The sequence below is a fragment of the Anabrus simplex genome, chromosome 7 (genome assembly GCF_040414725.1).
Source record: "Anabrus simplex isolate iqAnaSimp1 chromosome 7, ASM4041472v1, whole genome shotgun sequence".
NCBI classification, from domain to species: Eukaryota; Metazoa; Arthropoda; class Insecta; order Orthoptera; family Tettigoniidae; genus Anabrus; species Anabrus simplex.
The window spans coordinates 320759816-320785362 of NC_090271.1; the positions used below are offsets into that span (position 1 = coordinate 320759816).

General features: G+C 38.1%; 1 protein-coding gene across 2 annotated transcripts in view; it reads left to right on the forward strand.

The window, feature by feature from the left end:
- The window catches only part of LOC136877614 (TATA box-binding protein-like 1), a 261942-nt gene extending 237557 nt beyond the window's left edge, over positions 1-24385 (forward strand). For both annotated transcript variants that reach the window (XM_067151788.2, XM_068228686.1), the window contains 2 exons: positions 14508-14602; positions 21586-24385. In XM_067151788.2, coding sequence (XP_067007889.1) covers positions 14508-14602; positions 21586-21821 — 331 coding nt within the window. In that variant the 3' untranslated portion in view covers positions 21822-24385. The remainder of the gene's footprint in view (positions 1-14507; positions 14603-21585) is intronic.
- The last annotated feature ends 1162 nt before the right edge of the window (positions 24386-25547 follow it).

The following is a 25547-nucleotide window of genomic DNA, read 5'->3' on the forward strand; positions in this document are numbered from 1 at the left end:
AGCAAGTTCTGGAATACCAAAATAAAAATGCTCTTTTGGACCCTTTGCAGTCTAGATTTAAGAAGGGTCACAGTACCGCGACAGCACTTTTGAAGGTTACTGAAGACATTAGAAACGCTATGTACAAACGACTGCTCACTATACTTATCCTTCTTGACTTCTCTTGACTTCAGTAGCACCTTTGACACACTAGTAATTCCGACTATGATAAAGAAAATGAAACTGCTAAATTTCGACCTGACTGTGCTTAAGGTTTTTAGTTCTTATCCGAGTACGGTAACTGTCAACAGCGTGTAACAGTAAACGACAATGCCTCTAAATGGAAAATGAAACTTAGTGTTGCCCCACAGCGCAGTATTCCAGGGCCCCTAATTTTCTGTATTTATATCAATGACATACCATCTGTGACAGGAAATAACGCACACCACCTCTATGCTGACGATCTTCAAATATATCGACACTGCAAGACATTAACAATGACCTCTTACGACTCAGTGTATATGCGCAACGAAACTCTCTTATACTAAACTGCACAAAATCTCAGGCAATCATAATTGGATCATGAAAATTACTGAGCTGCTCAAACAATGTCACAATCCTGCCTATCCTACTGAATGGTAACATTTTTCCCTACAGTAAAATGGTTACAAATCTCTGCATAATGATGAATGAAACAGTTGATTGGTCTGATCACACGAAATAAATACGTAAAAAGATTTTTTGGAGTTCTTCACCCTCTTAAACGGCAGAGGAATGTATTTCCATTTGAGCTACAAGCCAAACTAATATAAACACTCATTCTCCCTATTCTTGATTATTGTGACGTTTTAGTTGACATGACGAGATAAGAAACACTTAAACTTCAACGAGCACTGAATTCCTGCCTGCGATTTATTTACAATATCGGGTACGATGTTCATATCATCCTATACTATCAGGTTGGCTCAATGGCTAATGTCTGATAAACGTCGGCAGCTACACACTTTAACGATGGTGTTTAGAGTGTTAGCTGAAAGTCAGCCACTGTATATTTCTTCTAAATTCATCTTTTTATCATAATTTCACAATTTAAATTCATGTTCTAGATTAATTCTTTCTATTCCACTGCACCACACAAATAAAATTAATAGATCATTCGTGGTGACTGTCGCCAGATTATGGAATACCCTGCCAGCTCAGGTCAGAGAAAGTAGCTTTTTTTTAAATCATGATTTAAGGTCACCTGCCGAGACTACCTGCTGAGGACAGCTGACTGAATTGTTGAAGTATGAATGTGTGCGTGCCTGAGGATTAGTCATTTTTAAGAATTTCTTTTATTATTATTATTTTACGCCCACATTGGAGCACTGAAATCAGTCTATATACAGTCAAGTCTTACGAATATTGGTTACAAATTTGTTGATGTTTCTTCTTTTGTTCCCAGAAATGTTTCATTCTCTCTGATCTGGCTGCCCATTCTTCGTCAGTTATGTTGTACTGTTTGCGTGTATAGGTCTTCAGTTTAAGTCTCACGTCGTTATTTCTCAGGATTCTCTTCTCTGTTTTCAATTTGTTGAATTGTCAAGCCTAATTCATTTAAATCTTCTTGGACTTCTTTGAACCAGTGATTTTTAGTTTTACTATTCCAAAAGTAGTTGAATAAATGTTTGAGTATCCCAGTCTCTGGTAGTCGTGATATGTGGCAGAAAAAAGCAACTCCTCTTTTCCGCATTATATCTATTATAGACTCAGTCTCCTGGTATACAACTTCATTAGGTAGTAATCGCCATTGTCCATCTACTTGGTGTTTTTTGTTTAGAATTGTTCTAATGATTCGTCTGTCTATTTTCTGTAATTTATCTGTAGTTGATTTCATATTCAAATTGAATAAGGTTACACTAGCATAGGTTGCTTCAGGCTTAATAACGGAGTTGTAGTGTTTAAATTTTGCATTTATCGAGAGAGATTTCTTCTTGTAGGTTGGCCAAGTAATGTGTTGTGCTTGTTTTAATTTGGTAATTCTATTTTCAACTGATATTTTCTCTTTTAAGTACCAAGTTATAATCTCTCCAAGATATTTAAATTTATTAACAACCTTAATTTTTGTTATTAGTCAGTGTGATAGGTGATGTTTCCACTTTGAAGGATGGCATCATTTCCATCTTTTCAAAGGAGATTTGTAATCGAATTGTTGCTGCTGTTTGTTCTAACTCTTCAATTTGGAGTTTAGCCTCTTCCACACTACTTGCAAGTAGTGCAAGTTCATCTGCAAATGCCAGACAATTGAGTTTGATATTTTTGCCAATCTTGATGTTTGGCTGACATTTTTTAGACCATACTTGCATGATTTTCTCCAATACACAGTTAAACAGTATTGGTGAGAGACCATTCCCCTGTCAAAGTCCAGTCCGGATTTCAAATGATTCAGACAACTAACTCTCCTTGGAATTCAACTTTTGCTCTAGTGTTCTTGAGGGTAACACCAACAAGATTAATGAGTTTCTGGTGTAACCCAAATTCTTTAAGGATTTTAAGTAATGACTCACGATGAATACTGTCATATGCTTTCTCGAAGTCAACAAAAGTGATATCTAGCTTTTTGTTTCTCATTCTTTGATGGTTCATAATCCACTTAAGACTAATGATTTGGTCAGGACAACTTCTTCCAGGTCGAAATCCCCCCGATACTCTCCAAGTTCTTGGTCGAGCTGTTCTTGAATTCTTGTGAGGATAATTCTAGACAGGATCTTATGTGATATCAAGTAGAGAGATCCCTCGGTAATTATTTGGATCCAGTCTATCCCCCTTTTTGTGTATTGGATGAATTATAGCTGTATTCCATTCTGCAGACAGTTTTTCAGAGTTCCATATGTATATGATGTGTTTGTGTAGGTTTTGAAGTGTTCGGTTATTTTCATTCATCCACAGCTCTGCAACCACTTGATTTTCTCCTGCAGCTTTATAATTCTTGAGCCAATTAATCGCTTAAAATACCTCATGGAAATCTGATGGAATAACCTTGTCTAAGCATGTTTTATTTTTTGGATCAGGTGAAAATTCTAGGTATTCTTTTGGGTCTTCAGCATTTAGTAATTCTTTGAAGTGATCAGCTAGAATTTTGGCATTCTCCTGATTATTGTGTGCTAGTTGCCCTTGTTTATTTCTCATCATGAGTGTAGGTGGAGTATACCCTTATTGATATTGTTTAAATGTCCTGTAATAGTCTCATGTCTTATGTTGTTTGAATGATTCATCTATGTTAGCTAGGTTTTCTTTTTGATGGTCTTGTTTGATTCTTACAAGTTCTTTGGCCGTTTTTCTTCTAGCAATAGTTAGTTCATCTCGAGATTGTGCCGTTTTCTTTTGTTGGTCATTTAGCCATGCTTTGTGCCTTTTCTGTATTGCCAGATCACATTCCTCATTCCACCAGCAATGTCTTCGGCAATATTTTTTTTAGTTTATCAATAATTGTTTCCAGTTTGTCGCTTAGAGGTGTTTTGGATCTCTCTGTATACACAGCATTATTTATTAAGTAGCTGGGGTCATATTTCCTCCTTCTAGTGAATTTAGATGGTTTGTGATCTTTTCTTGGGGTTAACTTGATTTTAATCTTTGAAATATAATGATCAGAATCGATGTCCACCCGACGAAGGGCTTTGACAATATAAATTTCTCTATGGTATTTTTTATCCATTGCTACGTGGTCTATCTGAAACTCACCCAGTTTAACATTAGGGCATTTCCAGGTCATTAATTTGTGTGGTTTTCTCTTAAATCTTGTGGTTTCAAGAATAAGCCCACGATCTGTGCAAAGCTCAATTAATCTTTGACCATTTCTGTTTGTCAATTTGTGTGCTGGCCATTTACCTACCACTGTGTGATATTTTCTCTCTTGTCCAATTTTCGCGTTGAAATCTCCAAGCATAATTTTAACATGGTTGTCGGGGATATTTGAAATCGGTTGGTCAAGCTCCTCCCAAAACATTTCAGTTTCCTCTTTATTTGTCCTGATTTTTTTTCATTTGTTGGCGCATGGACATTAATCAGTGTATATATTTTGTTCTCTACTCTAATCATTAAGGTTGCAGTTCTTGACGAGTTTGATGAAAAGTCCTCCTCTGAATCTAATATGCTAGTATGAACCAAGAATCCCATTCCAAATTGGGGAACAATTTTCATTACTCTCTTTCCTGGAGGTCCTTTGTAAAGACGATATCCCCCAGATTCAAATGGGTCCTGATCTGTGTTCCGAAGTAGTTGTAGGGCTGTGATTAGAATCCTTTGTTGATCCATGACATCAGTTAAGTGTTTCAACTTCCCAATTTTCATTATTGAATTGATGTTTAATGTTGCAAAGAAAGAGAATTTTCCTGGTTTACTGAATTTAAGTCTGTCTGTATCCGTGGTTTGTCTGTTTGGCTTTCAGGCGCTCCGACTCGCCATGATCTGCTATGTGACACCCCACCATATCCGAATGGTGTCTTTGCTCGGGTCTAGAATGTTGGATGTCCAAGCCGGTGGATTCTTTCATTAGAAGACTCTCCATGATAAGTTGATTGTCTGATCATTGATCAATGCTCTGACCGTGGTCAGGAGTTACAATCCCAGATGTGATCTGGGAAGGTGATTCATCCTAGTTGTTCAGGACTAGGACTAGGCATTTCCTCCATACCCCTCAAACGTTATGGTTTTCCCGCCAATACTCGGGTGGCTGATTGCAGTGCTTTCCCACTGGGCAGTGGGGTCGCCACATCCCTACGCCTTAGGAATTTTTAGTATTAATTAGTTTTAATATTAATTTAGTTAGTAATTTATTTACATTTACTTTCAATTCTATTAATTTATGTAGTTTTAACTATTTTAAGTATCTCAGTATTTTATTTTTCTGATTAGTATGTGGTTAAGTGTACGAGGGGGGCCTGGAGCCCTAACTTTGCCACTGTACAGAAGGCACTAATAAATAAATAAATAAATAAATGAATAAACAAACAAATAAATAAATAAATAAATATAGAATGCAAAGCGTGTGGGTATAGATACGTATTTTCTTAGTTGGTAAAGAAAAATACACGTCACAGCATATGCTACATAGGGTTTACTATGTCCTATTAGTTTCCCTCGCGGTTAGGGCCACACAGTTGTGAGCTTGCATCCGGGAGAAAGTGGATTCGAACCCCACTGTCGGCAGTCATGAAAATGGTTTCCCATTTTCACACCAAGCAAATGCTGGGGCTGTACCTTAATTATTAAGGCCATGGCCGCTTCCTTCCCACTCTTAGGCCTTCCCTACCCCACCGTCGCCATACGACCTGTCTGTATCGGTGCGACGTAAAGCAAATTGTTAATTACTTTCCCTCGCAAGCCTGGGATACAGAATATAGTACCGTAGTATAAAGTTACAGTTTTGTGATGCTAATATTCATATCTATAATTTTTATTAACGTGCCAGAAACCAACGGCATGGAGCTGTTGCCATTTCAACACTGACTCAACCAACTGAGCCACATGAAAAGAAGGCATTTGTCAATATTGTTATAAATAGATGCAGTTAGTACTTTTACAAAGGTTTTATGAGGAGCATATATTAAGGCATACGTTTTCCAACTGTCCTAAATGCACGAGGCTGGACAGAAGAACTAGCTGGAAGTTAAAGAGCCTTGCAGGGGTGTCGCTTCCTTCTATGTTCACTTTTCCAAACCAAACTCCATGGCATAACAGCCCCAAAGGGCCATCACCTACCACGTGACCGCTGTTCAGCCCGGAGGCCTGCAGATTACGAAGTGTCGTGTGGTCAGCACGATGAAACATCTCCGCCGTTATTCTTGGCTTTCTAGACCGAGGCCGCCATCTCACCGTCAGATAGTTCCTCAATTATAAACACGTGGGCTGAGTGTACCTCGAATCAGCCCTCAGATTCAGGTAAAAATCCCTGACCTGGCCGGGAATCGAACCCGGGGTCTCCGGTAAGAGGCAGACACGCTACCCCTACCGCAGGGCTGGCTGGTTCCTTTTAGGTCTCCTTATTTTAGAATTTGACTTAAGGCATCATGCATTCGATTCCCAGCACCGATAGAGTTAAGAAAGGCATGGGATAGGGAAGATACAGCCTTGTTTTTGGGTGCATTAGAGTTGGCCTTGAGTCTCCCGTAATCGAAATATCGATGACCTGGAAGGTAGTCACCTCCACGAGGTGAAGTACCAAAGTGGCTCCTTTTTATAAGAAGACAAATTAAATGAAGATTCTACTTCCTCACAAACGAAGAATATTACCAATTTTACGAACAGTTTCAATAATGCAGCCGGTTTATGTTAAGAGTACAGAAGCTATGATTCTACATGGTAACAATCAAAACCATCAATATCTACTGAAGATCCGTCACCGCACTCGGTAGGACCGGCTTTCTATTCATATCCACCGGGCGAGTTGGCCGTGCGGTTAGGGGCACACAGCTATGTGCTTGCATCCGGGAGATAGCGGGTTCAAACCCCAATTGTCGGCAGCCCTACAGATGGTTTTCCGTTATTTCCCATCTTCACACCAGGCAAATGCTGGGGCTGTACCTTAATTAAGGCCACGGCTGCTTCCTTCCCACTCTTAGCGCTTTCCTTTCCCATCGCCGTCATAAGACCTACGATGCGACATAAAGCAAATTCTAAATAAAAATTTAAAAAATCTTTTCACAACCCCTTCCAAGGAAAAGTTGTTATTTTTTGGGTACGCCACTGCATCCACTCACCATTTAAGGTACAAGGTAAGCCCGAAGAATAGTTGGATACTCAAAATACCCCACCATAAATGATGCGATTATAGCTTAAAAGTATGAAGAAAGGTAAGGGACGGGATCTGGTGTTTTAAGTAGAATCCGTATCAATAGAACGTGACTTCCCATTTTTAAAATGTTTCACGCATCGACTGTGATTCAAGCCTGGGCCATCCTGATGAGAAGACAGAACCATTGGAACTGAGTTATCACACTCGCCAATTACAAAATAGTTACCCGCACTTTTGATAGTGCCTTTTGAGGTTCCAATCCGTTCCCGGGCATTTGACAAAATATATAGTCCTACCTATCGAACTTGCCAAGGAACTAGAGTCTACACCTGTTGACACCATTACAATGGACGTATTTTTGACGGTATGGAGTAGGAAGATAGGAAACTTAAAAGGGTCCACCTTTTCAATACAATATGGAGTAGACCGTACAGCCAGCGACTCCACGCCGAGTGTTAGGCGGCGAGAAATAACCTGACACCCTCAGGGAGCCAACGGCTTCGGGCGGGTGAGCTCCTTGAGGAAGGGCGGTGGTCCCTCAGTGGAGGAAATGCCACTGGAATCCACTGAAAACCTAATGTCGGGCAGCAGCGCCATCAGTATCGACTTTATGCACAGAGTAATTCATGCTTGAGATGGGTGAAGAGCGGGGAGCCTCAAGCATCACCAGAATGACTGGTTTTTTGGTTGTGGTACTGCAGTGTGGAAGAGAGAGGGACCTCACTACACTATTATTCCCATGAACACTATCATTATAGCTGCTTTAAATGGATCTAATTCTCCATGCGACCCGGCTGACAACCGGCGCTTTTGCGGTTCCAGGCTGCAAAGTGTGAAATGTGCTACTGGGCATGTGCATTTAGGCAACCAGGCTGCATATGCGAAATTTGCGACTAGAAGAACAAAGCAGAATGTGGCTACTTGGAATGTGAGAGGACTTTTAGCTTCACGAAAACTTCTGATAATACAAGAGTTGGAAAGGTATAATATAGTAGTGGCTGGGTTAAGTGAAACTCACTGGAGAAACAATGGCCATTTTAGAAGTGGTAATCATTGGGTCTACTTTTCTGGAAATGAAGAAAAAAGCAGTAACGGGGTCGCAATTGTGATCAGTGACAAACTGAATGGCCTAGTGAAAGGATATACAACTGTTAATGATCGCATTATAACACTAAGTCTCAAATGCAAGCCACTTTCAGTCAACATCATTCAGGTTTATGCCTCAACAGCGGATACGTCTGATGAAATAATCGACTGCTTCTATCAAGATCTTGATGCTACTGTTTCAGCTTTTCCAAGCAGAGAAATAACTATTGTTATGGGAGACTTCAGTGCCAAAATTGGTTCAACACAACATGATGAGCATGTCAGAACATCGATAGGAAGATGTGGAATGGGAGAAAGAAATGAACGGGGGAACAGGCTTCTTGAGTTTGCAATTCAAAACAGGTTCACTATAACTAATACAGTCTTCAAGCATCACATACGGCACATTACACATGGACTTCGCCTGATGGTCAGTATAAAAATCAGATTGACTACATCTTGATCAGTTCAAGATGGAGGTCTTCTGTAATGGACACCAAAACCTGTCCAGGTGCAGTATGTGGCAGTGATCATCACCTTCTTAGAACAGAAATAAGAATAAAACTTCAAACACCACTTAAAGGATCACACAGGATACCACAAGTAGTTAATATGTCGTCATTCAGTGAATCATTGGCGCAAAGAGCCTCCATATTACAGGATCCAGTAACAACTGCAGGAGGACTGTGGAATGTGACTAAGAACTGGATAGAGTCCTCTCTGAATGAATCTCGAGTACCAAATACTAGAAGGCAACAGTGGATCTCTGACTTGACCCTTCAGCTTGTAGAAGAAAGAAGGTGCCTTAAAAAATCTGGCATTAACACTAAAGAAAAAAGAGAGCAAATGTCTGATCTTGATAGAAGGATTCAGTCTTCTTGTAGAAGAGGTAAGAATAATTTCCTTAGTAACATTTGTTTTGAGATTGAAGACCATGCAAATCAAAATCACAGCAAGGATCTTTTTAACAAAATTAGAATAATCACTCAAGAATTCAAACCATATTCCTGGAATATACGGAACTCACATGATGATGATGTTGTGGATATAGAGAACGTTCCAGAAACATGGAGATTGTACTGCCAGGATCTGTACAGTGAAAAATGCAATGCACAAGACCAAGTGAAGGTAGACAAACAGTCAGATCCTGAACCTGACATCCTCCGAGGTGAAGTAGAAATGGCTTTGAAAATGCTGAGAACTGGAAAAGCGTGTGGAGCTGATGGAATAAGTGCAGAAGTCTTGAAAGCTACAGACGATGCTGCAATTGAAATGCTGTTGAAAATATATTATAATCTATTAGCTTCATGTCCGTATTGATAGATACTACAACATAAAAGTAATTGAGAAGTCTCCAATAACCTGAACACAACAAAGTTATATACCTCACACAATGGTAATTTTTAAGCCAATAGATAATCCACTAATATATCAACAAACAATCTTTCAATGTCTGATTCAATTGGACTATTAATGAAGGTACAATCTCCCATGTGTGATGTTTTTGTAATTATATAAATCTTTTTGTGTGTCAGCTGAGGATGATCCCTTAGGGATCGAAACTGGTACTGACAGAATTTACTACTTCAGTAAATAAATTAATGTATTGATAAGGTGGAGACTTCTCATTTACTTTTATGTTGTTGAAAATCTGTCATCCAATATGGAAGTCTAGAAGATGGCCCGAGGAATGGGTACAGTCTATCTTTGTCCCAATCCACAAGAAAGAATCGAGGAAAAAATGTGGAAATTATCGCTTAATTGCTTTGATTTCACATGCCAGTAAAGTTATGCTTAGTATCTTGCACAAGACACTCCGGACATTCCTAGAGTATCAAATTCCTAAAGTCCAGACTGGATTCATGAAGGGAAAAGGCACTCGAAAACAGATCTTAAGCCTAAGACAAATTATAGAAAAGGCTAGAGAATTCAATGTTCCGGTATACCTGTGCTTTATTGATTACCAAAAAGCCTTCGATACTGTCAAATGGAACCATCTTTGGAAAATTTTGGATGACATATGTTTGCCACTCCATTTTATTGATCATCTCAAGTCTTTGTATAAGGAAAATACAGCCACTGTGAAGATTCAAAACAAACAGTCTCAGCAGTTTCGTACAAGGGCTGGAGTTCGCCAGGGATGTATCCTGTCACCGTTACTTTTCAATCTCTATGGTGAATATGCAGTGAGAACTGCATTAGATGGCTGGGACAAAGGGTTTTCCATTGGGGGATGCAAGATCAACAACTTCAGATTTGCTGATGACACCACCTTGATAGCATCATCTGAAGAGGAGTTGGCAGAGCTAATCAAGAGAGTAGAGGAAGCAAGCCTAGAAATTGGATTACGCCTAAATCGACAGAAAACTAAAGTCATGATTGTTGATCGTAAGAACTACAACAGTCCACATATCAAACAGATTGGAGGGTGAGAAGTTGTACATCAGTATGTATATCTAGGCTCTTTACTATCCAATTCTGGTGGTTCCAAAGATGAAATAAAGCGAAGAATTAAAATAGCAAAGTTAGCAATGATCCGTCTGCGGAAGATCTGGAAAGTTAATATCACCACCAATATAAAAAATAAGCTCGTTGAATCTCTAGTCTTCTCAGTCTTCTTGTATGGCACAGAGACGTGGACCATCCTCAAACGTGATCGTGAACAGATAGAAAGCTTTGAAATGTGGTGCCGGAGGAAAATGTTAAGGATTCCTTGGACAGCTCATTGCACGAACACATCAATCCTGAACCAACTTCAGATAAAAGTTCGTCTATCGTGTAAGGTCTCTCAGCGGATGTACGCTACTTTGGACATATAATGCGCCAAGATGGTAGTCTTCAAAAGCTGATTGTTGAGGACAAAGTCCAGGGAACCAGACGAGGACGATTACCAACGCGATGGATTGACTTGGTGAACGGCCCCCTACAGAGTTCTCTCAGATCAACCACATTGAAAGCTTTAGATAGGGAAGAATGGCGGAGTATGGTTCATCGGCTAGAGAGCTGAATATTATGATAGATGAGTCACGACGCCTCAGTCATGAAGCAAAACGAAGAAGAAGAATCGAACTTAGACACACATCTGCGGTTGTCTTGCTACTGTTAGAATTTTTAAAAAAACTTTTTCATAACTTACCAAGGATGCACATAGTTCTGGCTCCTCAGTGACAAAACGGTCCCTCTTCAAAAAAAGTTGCTTATATGGCACAAAATGAGGAACTAAGTGCAGCTCACAATCCTGTCACAGTCTTCCCAACGCTGCAACTTAAACACAGCCCATCTCTCAACCACGGCACAAGCCGAGGATCCCTAGGACGCTGTTTCTGGGAACCGATGTGCAAAAGGTGACACGATGTTATAAGCTTGCAACTGTGTATGGCCGTGGCCCCCGTTATCTCGGTGATCACGTTCTGGCCCCCTACTGAGTAATCCCTTGCTAATTGCCCCTTTCCTCATGTCTTGACATTTGTCAACACATGGTTACATTCCCAATACTGTGGCCTCTGCAGGGAAATATCCCTGTGCATCACAATCCTAAGTGTTTTCCTTTCATTCAAGCAGTACAAATATGAAGAATTATGTATTGCCCTATGGAGCCTTGCTAGTAGATTCTTTGTCGCAACGTTAATTTAACATTTCAGTGTAAATTTTTAAATTGTTCGTACCATATGTAAAAACAGCGGCTGATCCTTGCTCTAGTTTCAGGAAACATTTTGGGGGTCCTACGCCAGTGCATCACACTGTTCAGTCCACCTTGGGTCTTTTTTCCTGCTAAATTGATTCAGACCGGGCGAGTTGGCCGTGCACGTAGAGGCGCGCGGCTGTGAGCTTGCATCCGGGAGATAGCAGGTTCGAATCCCACTATCAGCAGCCCTGAAAATGGTTTTCCGTGGTTTCCCATTTTCATACCAGGCAAATGCTGGGGCTGTACCTTAATTAAGGCCACGGCCGCTTCCTTCCAACTCCTAGACCTTTCCTATCCCATCGTCGCCATAAGACCTATCTGTGTCGGTGCGACGTAAAGCCCCTAGCAAAAAAAAAAAAAAAAAAAAAAAAAAAAATTGATTCAGAGTAGCAGCATCCTGGACCTTCTTGGAAATGTCTTCCCACTTTTTTCATTCTAAAGACTCAAACTCTTTCTGGTGATCATGAATGACACTTCGACTTCGTATGAATTCATTGATCCAAAATCTATGAATCTTCTTCATTTGAGATCTGTGATTGGACTTTGGTACAAACTGGACTTAATCTTTGTTAGATAATGGTTTGAATCATTATTAGCAGCTCCAAGCCCTTTCACATTCCGTATTTCATGGAAATTGCACTGGGAGATGGCAATATGGTCTATTTGACGTTCACCAATTAGTTTGTAAGGCGAGTACCAGGCCATACACGTAAGTGGATTCTTTTTGAAAAAGATGGTCATCATTTTAAGTAAATACAAAGTATGTTACAAGTGTTATTTTTTTTTAATATCCACCTATTCAATACAAAGAGATCTTTTTTAGAAATTAAATATTATTATAAAATATTAAGGGACATGTTTCGCCCATATTAAGGGCATCATCAGCCTCAAACTCAAAACTGTGTGGTGAAAAATCAATATCCTGATTGTTCTTACAAGTCATAAAAAGAGGATCCTAATTTTTCACCATACAGGTTTGAGTTTGAGGCTGATGATGCCCTTAATATGGGCAAAACATGTCCCTTAACATTTTATAATAATATTTAATTTCTAAAAAAGATCTCTCTGTATTGAATAGATGGGTATTAAAAAAAATAACACTTGTAACATACTTTATATTTACATACATTTCAATATGGACCTAACATGAGAATTATAACGTGTAATCATTTTAAGTGTCGATGAAGCATTCCCCATTGCGGTTGGTTCAGGTATGAACTATGTTCATGTATCTAAACTTTTGCTTCTTATCCAACCGGGTGTTGAAGACACCTAAAAGAATGATTGGAGTCTTAATTTCAGACAAAACATTATCAAATTAAGTCCAGAAGGTCTCAACTTTCTCAGGATTACTGGGGTTGTCTTATTTGATAAGAGGATGAGCATTGATTAGGGTGTAAAAGGCCGTACAGATGACCGGATTTGTTGGCCCGACAGTCAGCCTTACCAAATCAGCTGTTGTCAACAGACAGCGGGACTAAGCGCTGGATCTCATCAGTCAGCTTTGGCTCCTGAACAGCACACACACACACACACACACACACACACACCATGCCTTCTGTGTTATTGAAAGGTTAGGATCATGCTTGTAGCATCGTTAACCAATGTGGGCAAAGAAATGGCTAGTGGAACGAAAAAAATGTAGTCGTATGATGTTACTAAAAGAACTAAATTCTGATGACTTCCGTAATTATTCAAGAATGGACTATGAAAGTTTCAGTTCATTGTTACATCTAGTGAGTCCACTGATGTAGAAATAAGATACCATCATGAAAGAAGCATATTTTCCATTTTCTTCTTCACTGTCGCAACCGTTGCATCGCTTTCTATAACTTTTCATTTCTCCAGCAAGATTTCAAGAGCCCTATTTCCAGCATCCTTGTTACGATGCTGCGTACTGAACGTATCCTACAAACAAGTAAATTGTTTATATAGCTTCAAAAACTCTGCAGTACCTTCCCGCTCAGTAGTCAACTGCTGTCATTATAAGTTGCTGGTCAGCTAATGAGCCGACCTGCTTGACAACACTCCAGATGATCTGATTTGGTAAAGTGGTCAGGCGGTCGGATGGCATAGCCACTTTACTTCACCCAACTGCCCAACAAGAGTTTCGTCGGACAACACAACTACACTCAACCTGATTTAGTACTTGATCTGACCAAATCCACCTGACTGCCTGGCCAAATCAGGTCATCTGTAGAGCCTTTAACATGCGAGAGGTCACACCCGTTTTAGAATGCGAGAGGTCGCGCAAAGGCAAATTGCTCACACTTAATATTCTAATGAGCTGCTATTTTCCTTTTGCAGTGAATGCTCTGATAAAAATATAAATATGTACTCTGTTTAACTGCCTTTCAACTAGTACTAACATAATTACCCAGTAACAATATTTTGTCAATGTAAAAAATTAGTGATATGTTTTTGCAAAATCTGGTAAAATTAGTGAGTTTTTAAAGAACGCGAGAGGTCGCGCATGAGCAAATTGCCTCAACGTTTGGATTTGTACATTTCAGTTAATGATTTGGTCACATTCAAGATAAAATTACAGCACCACACTTCACTGAAAACCACCATAAACCTCATGAACTTTACTTACGAAACTCTTGGAAATGCAGTCATGTAAGAATACACTAAGCGAGGGGTCGCTCAAAGGCAATTTGCCGTGGCAGATGCGAGAGTGAAAGAAAACTTAAACTACTCCGGAACGCAGCAGGCAAACACTGACGATAATCAACGTCAGGTGGGAGAGATGGAGGGAAGGGATGAAACGAGCACCCTATAGTGGCTCGCAACGAAATTATTAACAAATATTTTAAAAGTGCGGCAAATTGCCGCGAGTGCGACCTCTCGCGTGTTAAGCCATGTTAGTGTACTTGATAGTAAGACATTCATATCATTTTTATTATTATTATCATCATCATCATTATTGTCATTTCTTTGTCTTCTTGTTGGTTTCTTAACTATTAATCGGAAACACATTTTCAGGTATGAGCCTGAACTGCACCCTGGTGTGACTTACAAACTTCAGCAACCCAAAGCTACTCTTAAAATCTTCTCGACTGGCAGCGTAACTGTGACAGGTATGATTAATTTTAAGCTCTGATAAGCAGTTTGACTCAAACATCTCATTTATTGCTTTTATTGGAAAAGAAAGTTAGACAAGTAATTACAAAATAATTTTGTTCAAATATAATAAATGTAAAGGAAAGATGTCTGTTAGATCATCAGCCCAGAGGCTAGATTAATCCCCAAATAACACCATCAAATGTTATGCAGTTATAGGGAAACCACAAAAACTAATGGCAGGGCTAAAATGAGGCATACTAGGCAAGATGAGTGAGGTAATTTGCCATTGCTTTCCTCTCTGGTATAGAAGGTACTTTATTGCAGCACAGCTGGCCTTATGATTAGCACCTTCTATCACATCCAGATGCAGAAGTCGCGCTCCAAATTTCATTACTCAACACCACCATTACCTTAGCTGATTCCATACATTCACAGCCATAAATGAGAATGAGACTTCAGTGAAAGCTTCATTGTGCTCTGGCCTGTGCCAAGAGACAGATACAAATATACTGCAACCATCAAGAAATGGCGACTATATGAACAGTGTCCTGGAAGGAAGAGGCCATATGTTAAGAGGTGATAGCATTGGTCATTCTAAAGCGAAAACATTAAACAAACATATGCTTTATTTTCAATAGTTTCCAAGATACAGACCGTATTATGTAATTGTACTAAGGTGGCCATGGTAGCAAAGCCAGTTGCCATGGTGACGTTCGTTGATAAAATTGTATTTTTAACGTAGTTGGCTTAGCGGAAAGTATCGTATTTCACAGTTTGTACATTTTGTTTCATTTGTACCGGGAGAAGTGCAAACAAGGAAGGACTTCCTTGCTCGCATTTTAAATGTTTGTGCGAACTTTAAAGAAGGGAGACATCAGCTCCAATTAGCAGCACAGCAATTGTCTGCAAGAGCTGCAAAATGCATTAAACTTGGTGGGGGTTTCGAGAATAAGGGAAATGGACAATTGCACATGAGTTGCAAAGGGAAATTGACAATTACGGATCCCAACCAGAGCAAACGAGAAAGTTTGAGGTTGAACACTTTCCCCTATATCAAGACACGAACTATTTACCAGTAACAATTTCTCGACTAGCTAAAAGAAAGGGAAAGAAATAAAGGAAGAAAACAGGGTTTATTGAGATAAATTCAAAGGAAAAATATAAATGAGTCAAGAGTAGGAAATCTAAAAGGTATTATTAGGGTAAAGGTAATCTCATACCTGCCAACTTTTTATGGTTTATCCGTAAAATTTACGGAAATTGCAGCATTTTGCGGTTTTATGGATGGACACGTCATTTTACCACTTCGCAGACATAAATTTGAAACGTTAACATTCAATAATCACTCCACTTCTCTACAATCGATTGTTTGCGTGGGTCGAAGCATGCTCGGTCTTGGTCGAAGGCAAGTCCATGATAGTCGATAACTCATTCTTTGATATGTTCGGTATTTTTAACCATGTGATGTCTGAGTCATTGGAATTGAATTTAAAGCCGGGATAACAGTTCTTCCGTGTGAATCTTAGGTTTCGACAGGCTCTACTCCGCAAATTCTTTGTTCCGCCCGTTCGCTTGTTGTGATTTAACCTATATTCTTTGACCACGTGATTGTTGTTCTTTGTTGACCTTTTAAAGTTATGACATATTTTAAAGAAGTGTTTGAGTTTTTGTGTTATAACTTTGTACTTTGCAGTTTCCTGTATTCGTTGGACTAATTACACTCATTCCAGTGACTGGATATACCGCTATTAGCTAAGCCCATTAAGTTATAAAGAAGAAGAAGAATAATTATATTCGTTCCACGTGTGTGTGTTTTTTTACCATGTGCATATTCTTCGTTCTCAAGGTTGGCGTCGTGTTCATTTAATGGTTTAAGACTTTGTGTGCTTTGCCATGTTTTAATGAAGTGTTTGACTGCCTTGAGTGTTTATGTTGTAATTTTATGTGACGTTCAGTGATCCAGGTTACTTTCGATGTTTCAATGGATACAGAGGCATTTTTCTCGGACATTTTCATATGCTCCCTATTGTAGATTATCATGAATAAATCCAACAAGAAACAGACATTTAAAGAATCATATTCTTTTGATTTTCCGTGCATACTAAAATCAAGAAAGGGACAAAAATTTGCCTTTTGCACGGTATGTGGGTGTGATATTAATATTGCACATGGAAGAAACGATTTAAATAATCGTGTGAAGTGCGGTAAACACGTAAGTTACGTTAAATCAAAGGAAGATAACAAGAAAATCAACATCTCTTTTGCCAAGTCTGGAAACGTTGACAGTGATGTAATTAGGGCCGAGTGTCTGTTTACTTCCTTTTTGGTGGAACACAATGTGCCTTTAAGTGCGGCTGATAATGCTGGTGCTTTATTTAAGATGATGTTTCCCACATTAGAAGCTGCAAAGAAATACAGTTGTGGTCGCACAAAAACGACATGCATTGTAAATAAAATGGCAAAAAATGCATCATCTGAAATTATTAAGTGCCTTCAGAATGGACCGTTTTCTTTGGCAATGGATGGAAGCAATTATACGAATGCCAAGTTGTATCCTATTGTTGTTACATTCTACGATATTCCGCGGGAAAAAGTAGTGAGCACTGTGCTATCCATATCAGCGTTAGAGAGGGACTCAACAGGGCGAAACATAGGTAACCTGATGTTACATAGCTGAATTCTCATAACATTGCAATTGAAAACTGTGTGGCTTTCTGCTCTGACAATGCTCCTCTTATGATAGGACACGAAAATGGGGTTTCAGCAGTTCTGAAGGAAGTTAAACCAGGTATTGCCATCATAGGTTGCACTTGCCACCTGATTAATGTAGTAGCTGAAAAAGGTGCTGAAATATCACCGCTTAAAGTGGATGAGATCCTTGTTGATATATTTTATTTCTAAGAGAAGAGTGTCAAAAGGAAAGAATGCCTTCAGAAATTTCAGAACTTGCACAATAAAGAGGCAAAGAAAATTCTGAAGCATGTATGTACTAGGTGGTTATCTTTACGCAGATGTTTGGATAGACTACTGAACCAGTGGAATCTGCTTCTTTCTTTCTTCAAGGAGGAAGTAATATTATGTACCCAAAACATTTCCATAAGCTTGACATCTTTCAGAATACCTAAAGTGTAACAAGTGGATCCAAAGAGTATCACAAGAAGAAAATTCTTGATTCTGCTACTACACATGCCCCTAAAAGAATAGCATATTCTTCCAAATGTGATAAACCGATCCCAAAAAGCAAGACTTCTGCTACAACACGTGAGGAAAAATTGTTTATGTTCCTATCCTCAAACTTGAACAAGGCCTTTTGCACTTTCCTTCATGTGACTATTCCTGTATTTGACAAATTCAATTTTGCCCTTCAGACTTCTTCCCCAAAAGTTCATTTTTTATTAAAACTTCTAATGGATTTGCTAAAGCAGCTGTTCACCAAGCTTGTTAAGTCCAAAATTGTCAAAATCTCCTCATTGCTTGAAGTTGAGTTCAACTTGATTCAAAATCAAAGAAGTGATGATGAGTTAGTTATTGGCATTCAGACTTCAAACATAGTGAAAGATCTCCGGGATACAGGTAAATCTCTTTTCTTTTCATCAGTGAGAAACTACTTTTGTACTGCCTGTGACTACATCATCAACAAGATTTCACTTGAGGATGACATGTTAAAGCATGCTCAAGTTGCTAGGTTAGACAAAATTGAAGATGCACAGTTTTCTTCCATTTGTTTTTTCTTGGAAAAGTTTCCTACCGTGTTAGGCAAGAAGAGAATTAAACTACAGATGAGGTGGTGAATGAGCTTCAGGGGCAGTTCACAGCTGTTCAGGTAGATGACACTTTGGTTGCCAAATCAAGATGCTGCGAATGATTCCAGTTGGGCACTAATATCAAGAATTCATGGAGCCGATGGACTTCTTAAGTATAACTGAATTTCTAGGGTAATGCTCTCTATTCTCACCATACCCCTTAGCAATGCAGAATGTGAACGTGTTTGATATTTTCATCTACAAATCATTGGCCTATGGTGTAAGTAGATTTGATTTCATTGAAATATCCTGTTTAAAGCAAGAATTATTGTATTTTGTAGCCCAGAAGTATTATTATTTTCATCAAGCCGGGGTATGTCGAAAATCCTTAGATATTTTCGTCGCGCGTGAGTTTTACTGATAGCCCTTTTCAAAAGTTGGCAGGTAAGTAATCTACTCAGTCATACGGTCGTTTTCTTCCTATAAGAGCATCAACAAGTCGTACAATAATTTCTTTTCATGGTGCAATATTATAACCTTTATAACCTTGCAGGCACCGTGTATTAATTCAATATTCTACCTCGTTTGCAAAGACAAATAATACTGAGATTGAATAATTTAGTTCTATCAAAATTTTTATTTGTGTCCAAGAATTTAAAGTTAATATATTTTGAAAAAGCCAGGCCAAAGGCTACACCCACACCAGAAAAAACGATAGAGGCACACACTCCCACATCGTATATAATCATTAGGGGGCGGATTTCTATGACAAGTCATATTTTTACCCTTAACATTATATCTTATAGTCTTGTATTTTCAACATGTTTCCAAGCTTGATAATCAAAATTAAACAGGTTTTATTGGGCATATAAATGCATATTTAGGCTTTCTTAAGTTTTATGGCATATTTTGAATAAAATATCATTATAATGGCATATTTTGGTAATTTCCATTTGAATTTCATTTTATAAAAATCAGAATAAGCTCTAGAAATTATTTTTCAGGATAGACTGGAATATACCACTGAAGAACCATTCTAAAGTAGTGTATGAAATGTTTCTAACAGGTAGGAGCTATTGTTTGCTAGCTGGGTCAATTCCTGGAAACCGGGCGATTGTTTACACGGAAGCAGAGGTAATTCTGCAGTCATTTGTCATTGTTCTTATCTCTCTCCTTCGCCCTTCACTCTGCCACCTTCAACACACTGAATGACCTTGGTCATTAGGGAGCTTCAGTCATTCGGTTTGTGTTGTAATTATGCTACAAACTTTAATGAAACTTACATCATTTCAAAGGTCTATTTTCTGCAATAACACATAAATTAAAAAAAACAATTGTTTCCAATAAATCTCAAATTTTAGGGGGATTTTTCAACCACGTGAATGTCACAAAAAATGTCCAAAAAAGGATCACTGTTCAGAAATTTTATAATTTCACTTATCACTAAACCCATGGTGCAACAGCCCCGAGGGGCCATGGCATTGTAATCACGTAGACTGGGATCCAGGTAAAAATCTATGACCTAGTCGGGAATCGAACCCGGGGCCTCCGCATGAGAGACAGGCACGCTACCCCTATACCGCGGGGCCGGCACACTTATAATCACCATGGATTGAACCCATGTTTTTACACCATTATTAGTTTAAGGTACATTACTACAAGGAATCATATTGTTTCTTTATGTGATAAATTTTGAAGCATGGCTCCATACACAGTGCAACTCCTCACTGCTCACACTGGTGGTGTGTCTCCTTCATGAGAAGCTTTCCTGCTCGATTTCTGTGCTGTAAACGTGGCATATCTTAGGAGCATACCTCTTAATTCTAGAAGGAAGTACTGAAACCACTAACAGTGCATAAGCCTGGAGTTGATTTGAGTGATCTGCACATTCAGTACAACACACTTGGGGACAGAACTGTGAAATGGTGGAGGAAATTTTATTTCTTGTAAACGCTCATTATTTTATTATACCTTGCTTATTGTATAGTATTTTTCAAGTACATACCTTCAAATATACCTGCATCTAATTTCTCATATTCCAAATCATCAACATCGTCATCTATATTAGCAAAACAATCCTTAATATCTTGCCGCGGTAAACTTTGGCGAGCTTCCATTTCTACTCGTGCGTGCTGCGAAGGGGCGCTAACACTGTCATGAGGTAGGCATAGCCTTGACAATATGTCATCTAGAGTGTCATCTCTTGCTCAGTTTCATTACTAACAATATGAGGCATAATCCCCCAACGTCCAGACCCGTAGAAACACCGTTTAGCAAAATAACTTTCATTTAAATGAGTGACCCCGTAGAAATTACGGTCTTGGCGGTTTTTGGAAGGAAGACAGTCCATAAAATCTGCGGTCTTGGTAGCGAGTGTGTTAATGTGTGTTGAAGAGTTGGAATTATAAATCTTCGAAAGATTGAACATACCCTGATAACAATGGGATATTCTTGCTGGATAATGCACCATGCTATCTGGCTGGTCCAGGTTGTCCAAAATTGGTTCAAGGAGCATTATGGAGAATTTCAACACCTACTGTGGCCACCCCATTTGCTTGATGTGAACCCCATGGAGAATTTATTGACTGTGGTGGAGACGTCCCTTAGCACCCAACACCTGCACCTACAGATAACAGGGAACTGTGGGTAGCTATCCAGACAGCATAGGTCAACAACTCTCCACTGTCGCCATGTCCACTTTTGTAATCGATGACACGCTTTGCCGCACTTCCCGGGCTAGAGGAGGGCCTGCATGATACTAGACCCCTATCCCATGATTTTTGGCTTGTCCGTTTATAGTAATGTGATATAACATGAACATTTTGCAAAATTTAATTTTGAGCATGGATCTCAGAATCTCTCATGAAAACGGTCTTATGCTAATGTAAAAAAAAAAAAAAAAAAAAAAAGAGGCAGTCCATATATTTTTCATATTTTAGTATTGAAATACAGGATCATGCCATTGCCTTTTTAATGAGTGAGTAATACTATTGTAGTGTCAGTTGTATATCTTTTTGTGCATATCAAGAACTTGTACATAGTCAGTTGTAACATCATATGCTAAATAATAAATTAATAATACTATTGTAGTTGGTAAAACAATTATATTCTTTATTTGAATGTATTTTACTTGGAAATGGAGCTTCTTATAATTGAAATTTGATTGCTTCCTTTTCATTACATGGCTGATAGCAAATTTTATTTGTGTGTGTGTCTGACAGATTTTAAAGATGTGTGTTATTTATATATTCCAGCTCCAAGCGTGGCAGATGTCCAAGCGGCCATTGAACATATATTCCCTCTAGTCTACGAATTTCGCAAGGAACGTACAAAAGAAGACCTACTGGCATTACAGATCAGTAGGCAGAGAGGTCAGAAGCGAAAACGCTCTAGCGCGCACATTGAAGTAGAAGAACCAGAAGACTTTGTAGATCCAGTCATAGAATCATCGGAAGAAGAACTCTACGACAGTGATGCCAGCTGGGACTGATAACTTTTTCCAATGTATTGCATGAAAGTTGTGTGCATGACCTCATCAGGCTGTTTTAATATGGTATGACTGAATCGTGTGTTTCAGCCCATGGTTACCGAGAAAGACTGTCAAGAAGATAAACTTGAGTTTGAAGTGCGATATGTAATGTGATTTTTTCATAAGCAATCACGTTTCAGATATGCTTTGTTGGAAAAACATATTTCTTGTTAATTTTTTTGCACATTGTTAGAATGCCTTAAGAGAAATGTGTTGAAACACACAATACTCATTGCCACATTAAGGTGGATCGTATTCTCACCAATATCACTACGCATAATATTATTTATTTACATTTACATGATATGTTAAGTATAAGCAATCATAATAAGGAAGTTTTGAAGATCTTCATGGACACATGAGTAGACTGACTGACTGACTTAGAAAATCATTTTGGAAATAAATTTGCAGTAATATAATGAACTCAAAGAATCATCGCTTTTTGAAAATTATGAATTCACTTATGCATTACGTTGTCATTCAAGTAAAACTAAAGGCATGGCCCCATTGTTAGAATAAATAAATATATAAATAATTTCACCCAGTTGAAAAATTCTTGCTGAGGATGGAATGGCAGCATTTTAATTTTGAATATTGTGTGTTACCTCATTTTGAAAAGGATATAATTGTTCTGAGTATATTATTTGAATTAACACCTAAATCATGATTTAATTCATCACAATCGTAGCACTTATTTTTTATGTTCAATCAGTTGTTTTCTTTTCTTCCATTTCTCTTCTAGAGTGGCTCACGATTCATTTCTGAGCTTTTTCCAGGTCAGTCTACTACTTTTTCTTGTAAAAGATGTGTGTCCTTCATCAAGAAGCCTCAACATATATAAATACAAACACATTTTATCCATACCATTTATCTGTTCATGAAATCAGCTTAGTTTTTAGGTCTTTATTTTATTGTTTATATCTCATCATCCTTTCACAGTATGTAGTTCTCTGTAGTTGTGCTGTGAAGAATGACATGCTTCTTTACTATAGTTGGATAGATCTTTTGTTGATACCTATAATCCGCTTCAATCCCTCCTCCCATCTTTGTGCATATCTATTTCTAACCTCAAGTGACAAATAACACTATTCATCACCAACTGATATCAGATTGAAAGCGTTTGATTCGTTTTTTCGTACCATGATGCTAACCACTATTGATGACAGGCTTATTTTAATTACAAAAGTATGCATTTCATAACAGAATTAGTTTAGAGTTTTGTAATGTAATGTATCATCCTTCTGTCATCAGTTGTCTACCTGTTGAAATATTTCACACGCCATTCTGTCATTGAAGTTGTAAATGGAACCACGTTGATGTAAAGCTCTCTCTTAACAAGATTTGTATGTTGCACTCCCTTTAAGTAATTAACTTTTTCTTTTAATTTTATTATTTGATATCTGTGATATTCCCAATTTCTGAGAAAGTTTTTGCTATGAAGAATTTTATTTATACATTCTTACCTCAGTTTTCCTTTTGCAAAGTTTATTTTCTCCCCCTTAATGGTGAACTTCATACAGTGGAAATTAACACAGATTTAACTTTATTGTATGTATAATATTCTCCACTTAAGCTTTTGGAGATGAAAATCACTCCAATAACACCAAATATATCTAATAAATTTATTGAAAAATTCTTAAGGTTATCTCAAAATAGTGTCTTAAGTAGAGCTAAGTAAAAATTTATTCTAAGAATTAGGCCATGACTCTAGTGAAGAATGCAAGTGAATGTAGCAACTAAAGCATGAAATTGGGAACAAAATGAGCTTGCTGTGCATTTTTGAAGAAAAGTGAATTTGTAAATTGTTTATATACTCTGCAAAGGTATTTGGAATCCTATGTAATGACTGTTCATATCCTTGCTCTTATATGGAATACTTTGTGATATCACATTTATAAAGATCAAGAAGGCAATACTTAATGTACCTTATTGTTTAATACTGTTCTACTGAAAGTATATATTATATCATTTGCTTCAGCTGTACAATTCTCCATCCTCATGTTAATGAAATATAATGAAGCGTGATACTTGTTTTAAGCACTGATGTGCTACATGAACAAAAATGAATGAATCAGGCAGTCCCAATAAGCTTTGATGAATTTATTAAGTTGAATAGGATAACTTGGATTAGAGGAGAAGTCCTATTACTTCATGTTGTTGCATTATTATAGAAACTATGTTGACTGTCTTGTGTGAATCTGTTACATACTCCATGTATCCATTAGTAGGGTTTTCATGCCCACTCTGTTTTTTATTCTTTGTAATATATCCTTACACCCATCTGTGTTATAGGAGAAATCTGCTTAATTTTCTTGTTCAAAGTGAGGGGAAATTCGAGTAAACCCTTCATAGAAATATTATTTATGAAACCCTGAAATAGTCAAATGGTTATGTTCCATCATATATGTCAGTATATTCATCCATCATTTTGTCATAGAATTAGTCAGTTTGTGAAGTTTTGTATTATCTTTGTTCACTGTTCATTTCAATAATAGAAATAATACAAATGATTATTGTAAAATTTTCTTGACCATTGTTGTTTTTTTCATTTGATTGATAGCATCCTTACCCTTTTCTCCTCCAAGTTTGCATTTGAGTTGAGATCTTGGTCTTAAATCAGAAAATAAAGTCACCCTATTAACATTTTTCCTTAAAAAAAATCTGAAAATAAACTGGCCTATATGAAAATTCAACTCATACTGTAGGGGAAAGTCTAGTAGCCCCAGACATTTTCTTATTTTCTTGGCTGACCGTAGCCTTTCATCTAACATTAAGCAATATTTGTATTATTACATAGTTCATATATATATATATATATATAAGCACACTGTGTTAGGCAGTATTAATTAATTGAAACCTTTTTGGAGGAGTTATGGATTTGATAAATTTATTCAAAATTCTTACATTGGACTAATCTTCTAAGTTCTTATCCGAGATAGAAATGAGCACCAAAAAGTCATCTAAATACATTTGTCAATGCTATCGTCACGAACTGTTTCTAATTCTGCACAACCAACAGGAGCCCATCCTTTGCACCTATAGCACTGCTGGAGAAGGTCTCTTCACAAATTATGCAATGGGTTTCTTCTTCCTTTTGAAACTGCAGTTTTTTCCTGCCTTTCACTTTGTCTCCACTGCCCTTTTGCTTCTGCTTTTCTTTCATTTCCAAAGTTTCCTTTTATGGACTGCTAGTGAAAATTTCTGCTTAAGCAGCACGTTTTCTTGATCCGGTCCAATGATGATGTGCATCTGGGAGAGGTGAAATTTGCTGCAACACTGCTGCACCAGTTGTTGGACTTCTGCTGGCAGTTGCTTCCTTCGTGATGTTTCTTGTTGGATGGATAAGAGTAGAGTGGTCTGATCAACCGGGCATTTTGATATCTTCTCGCCATCGGAAACTTCAGGAATATCAGTCATTTGAGATGGTAAGGAATCAAAGTCAGAAAATATGTCTTGGTGCAAGGGATGAATTCTTGTGGAAGAGAATCCATTTTTAGCAATCTTCATTCTGCATGCTTCGGTGAACGCTTCATTGACTACCCCAGCAAAATCATGGATAGTGATCCGTAATCCTGGATTTCTCATCCATGCTGCACATGCCTCATTGTATGAAAGTATAAATGGTTTCATAAATGTTCATCCGTCCGCCTCCGTAGTGTAACGGTTAGTGTTATTAGCTTCCATCCT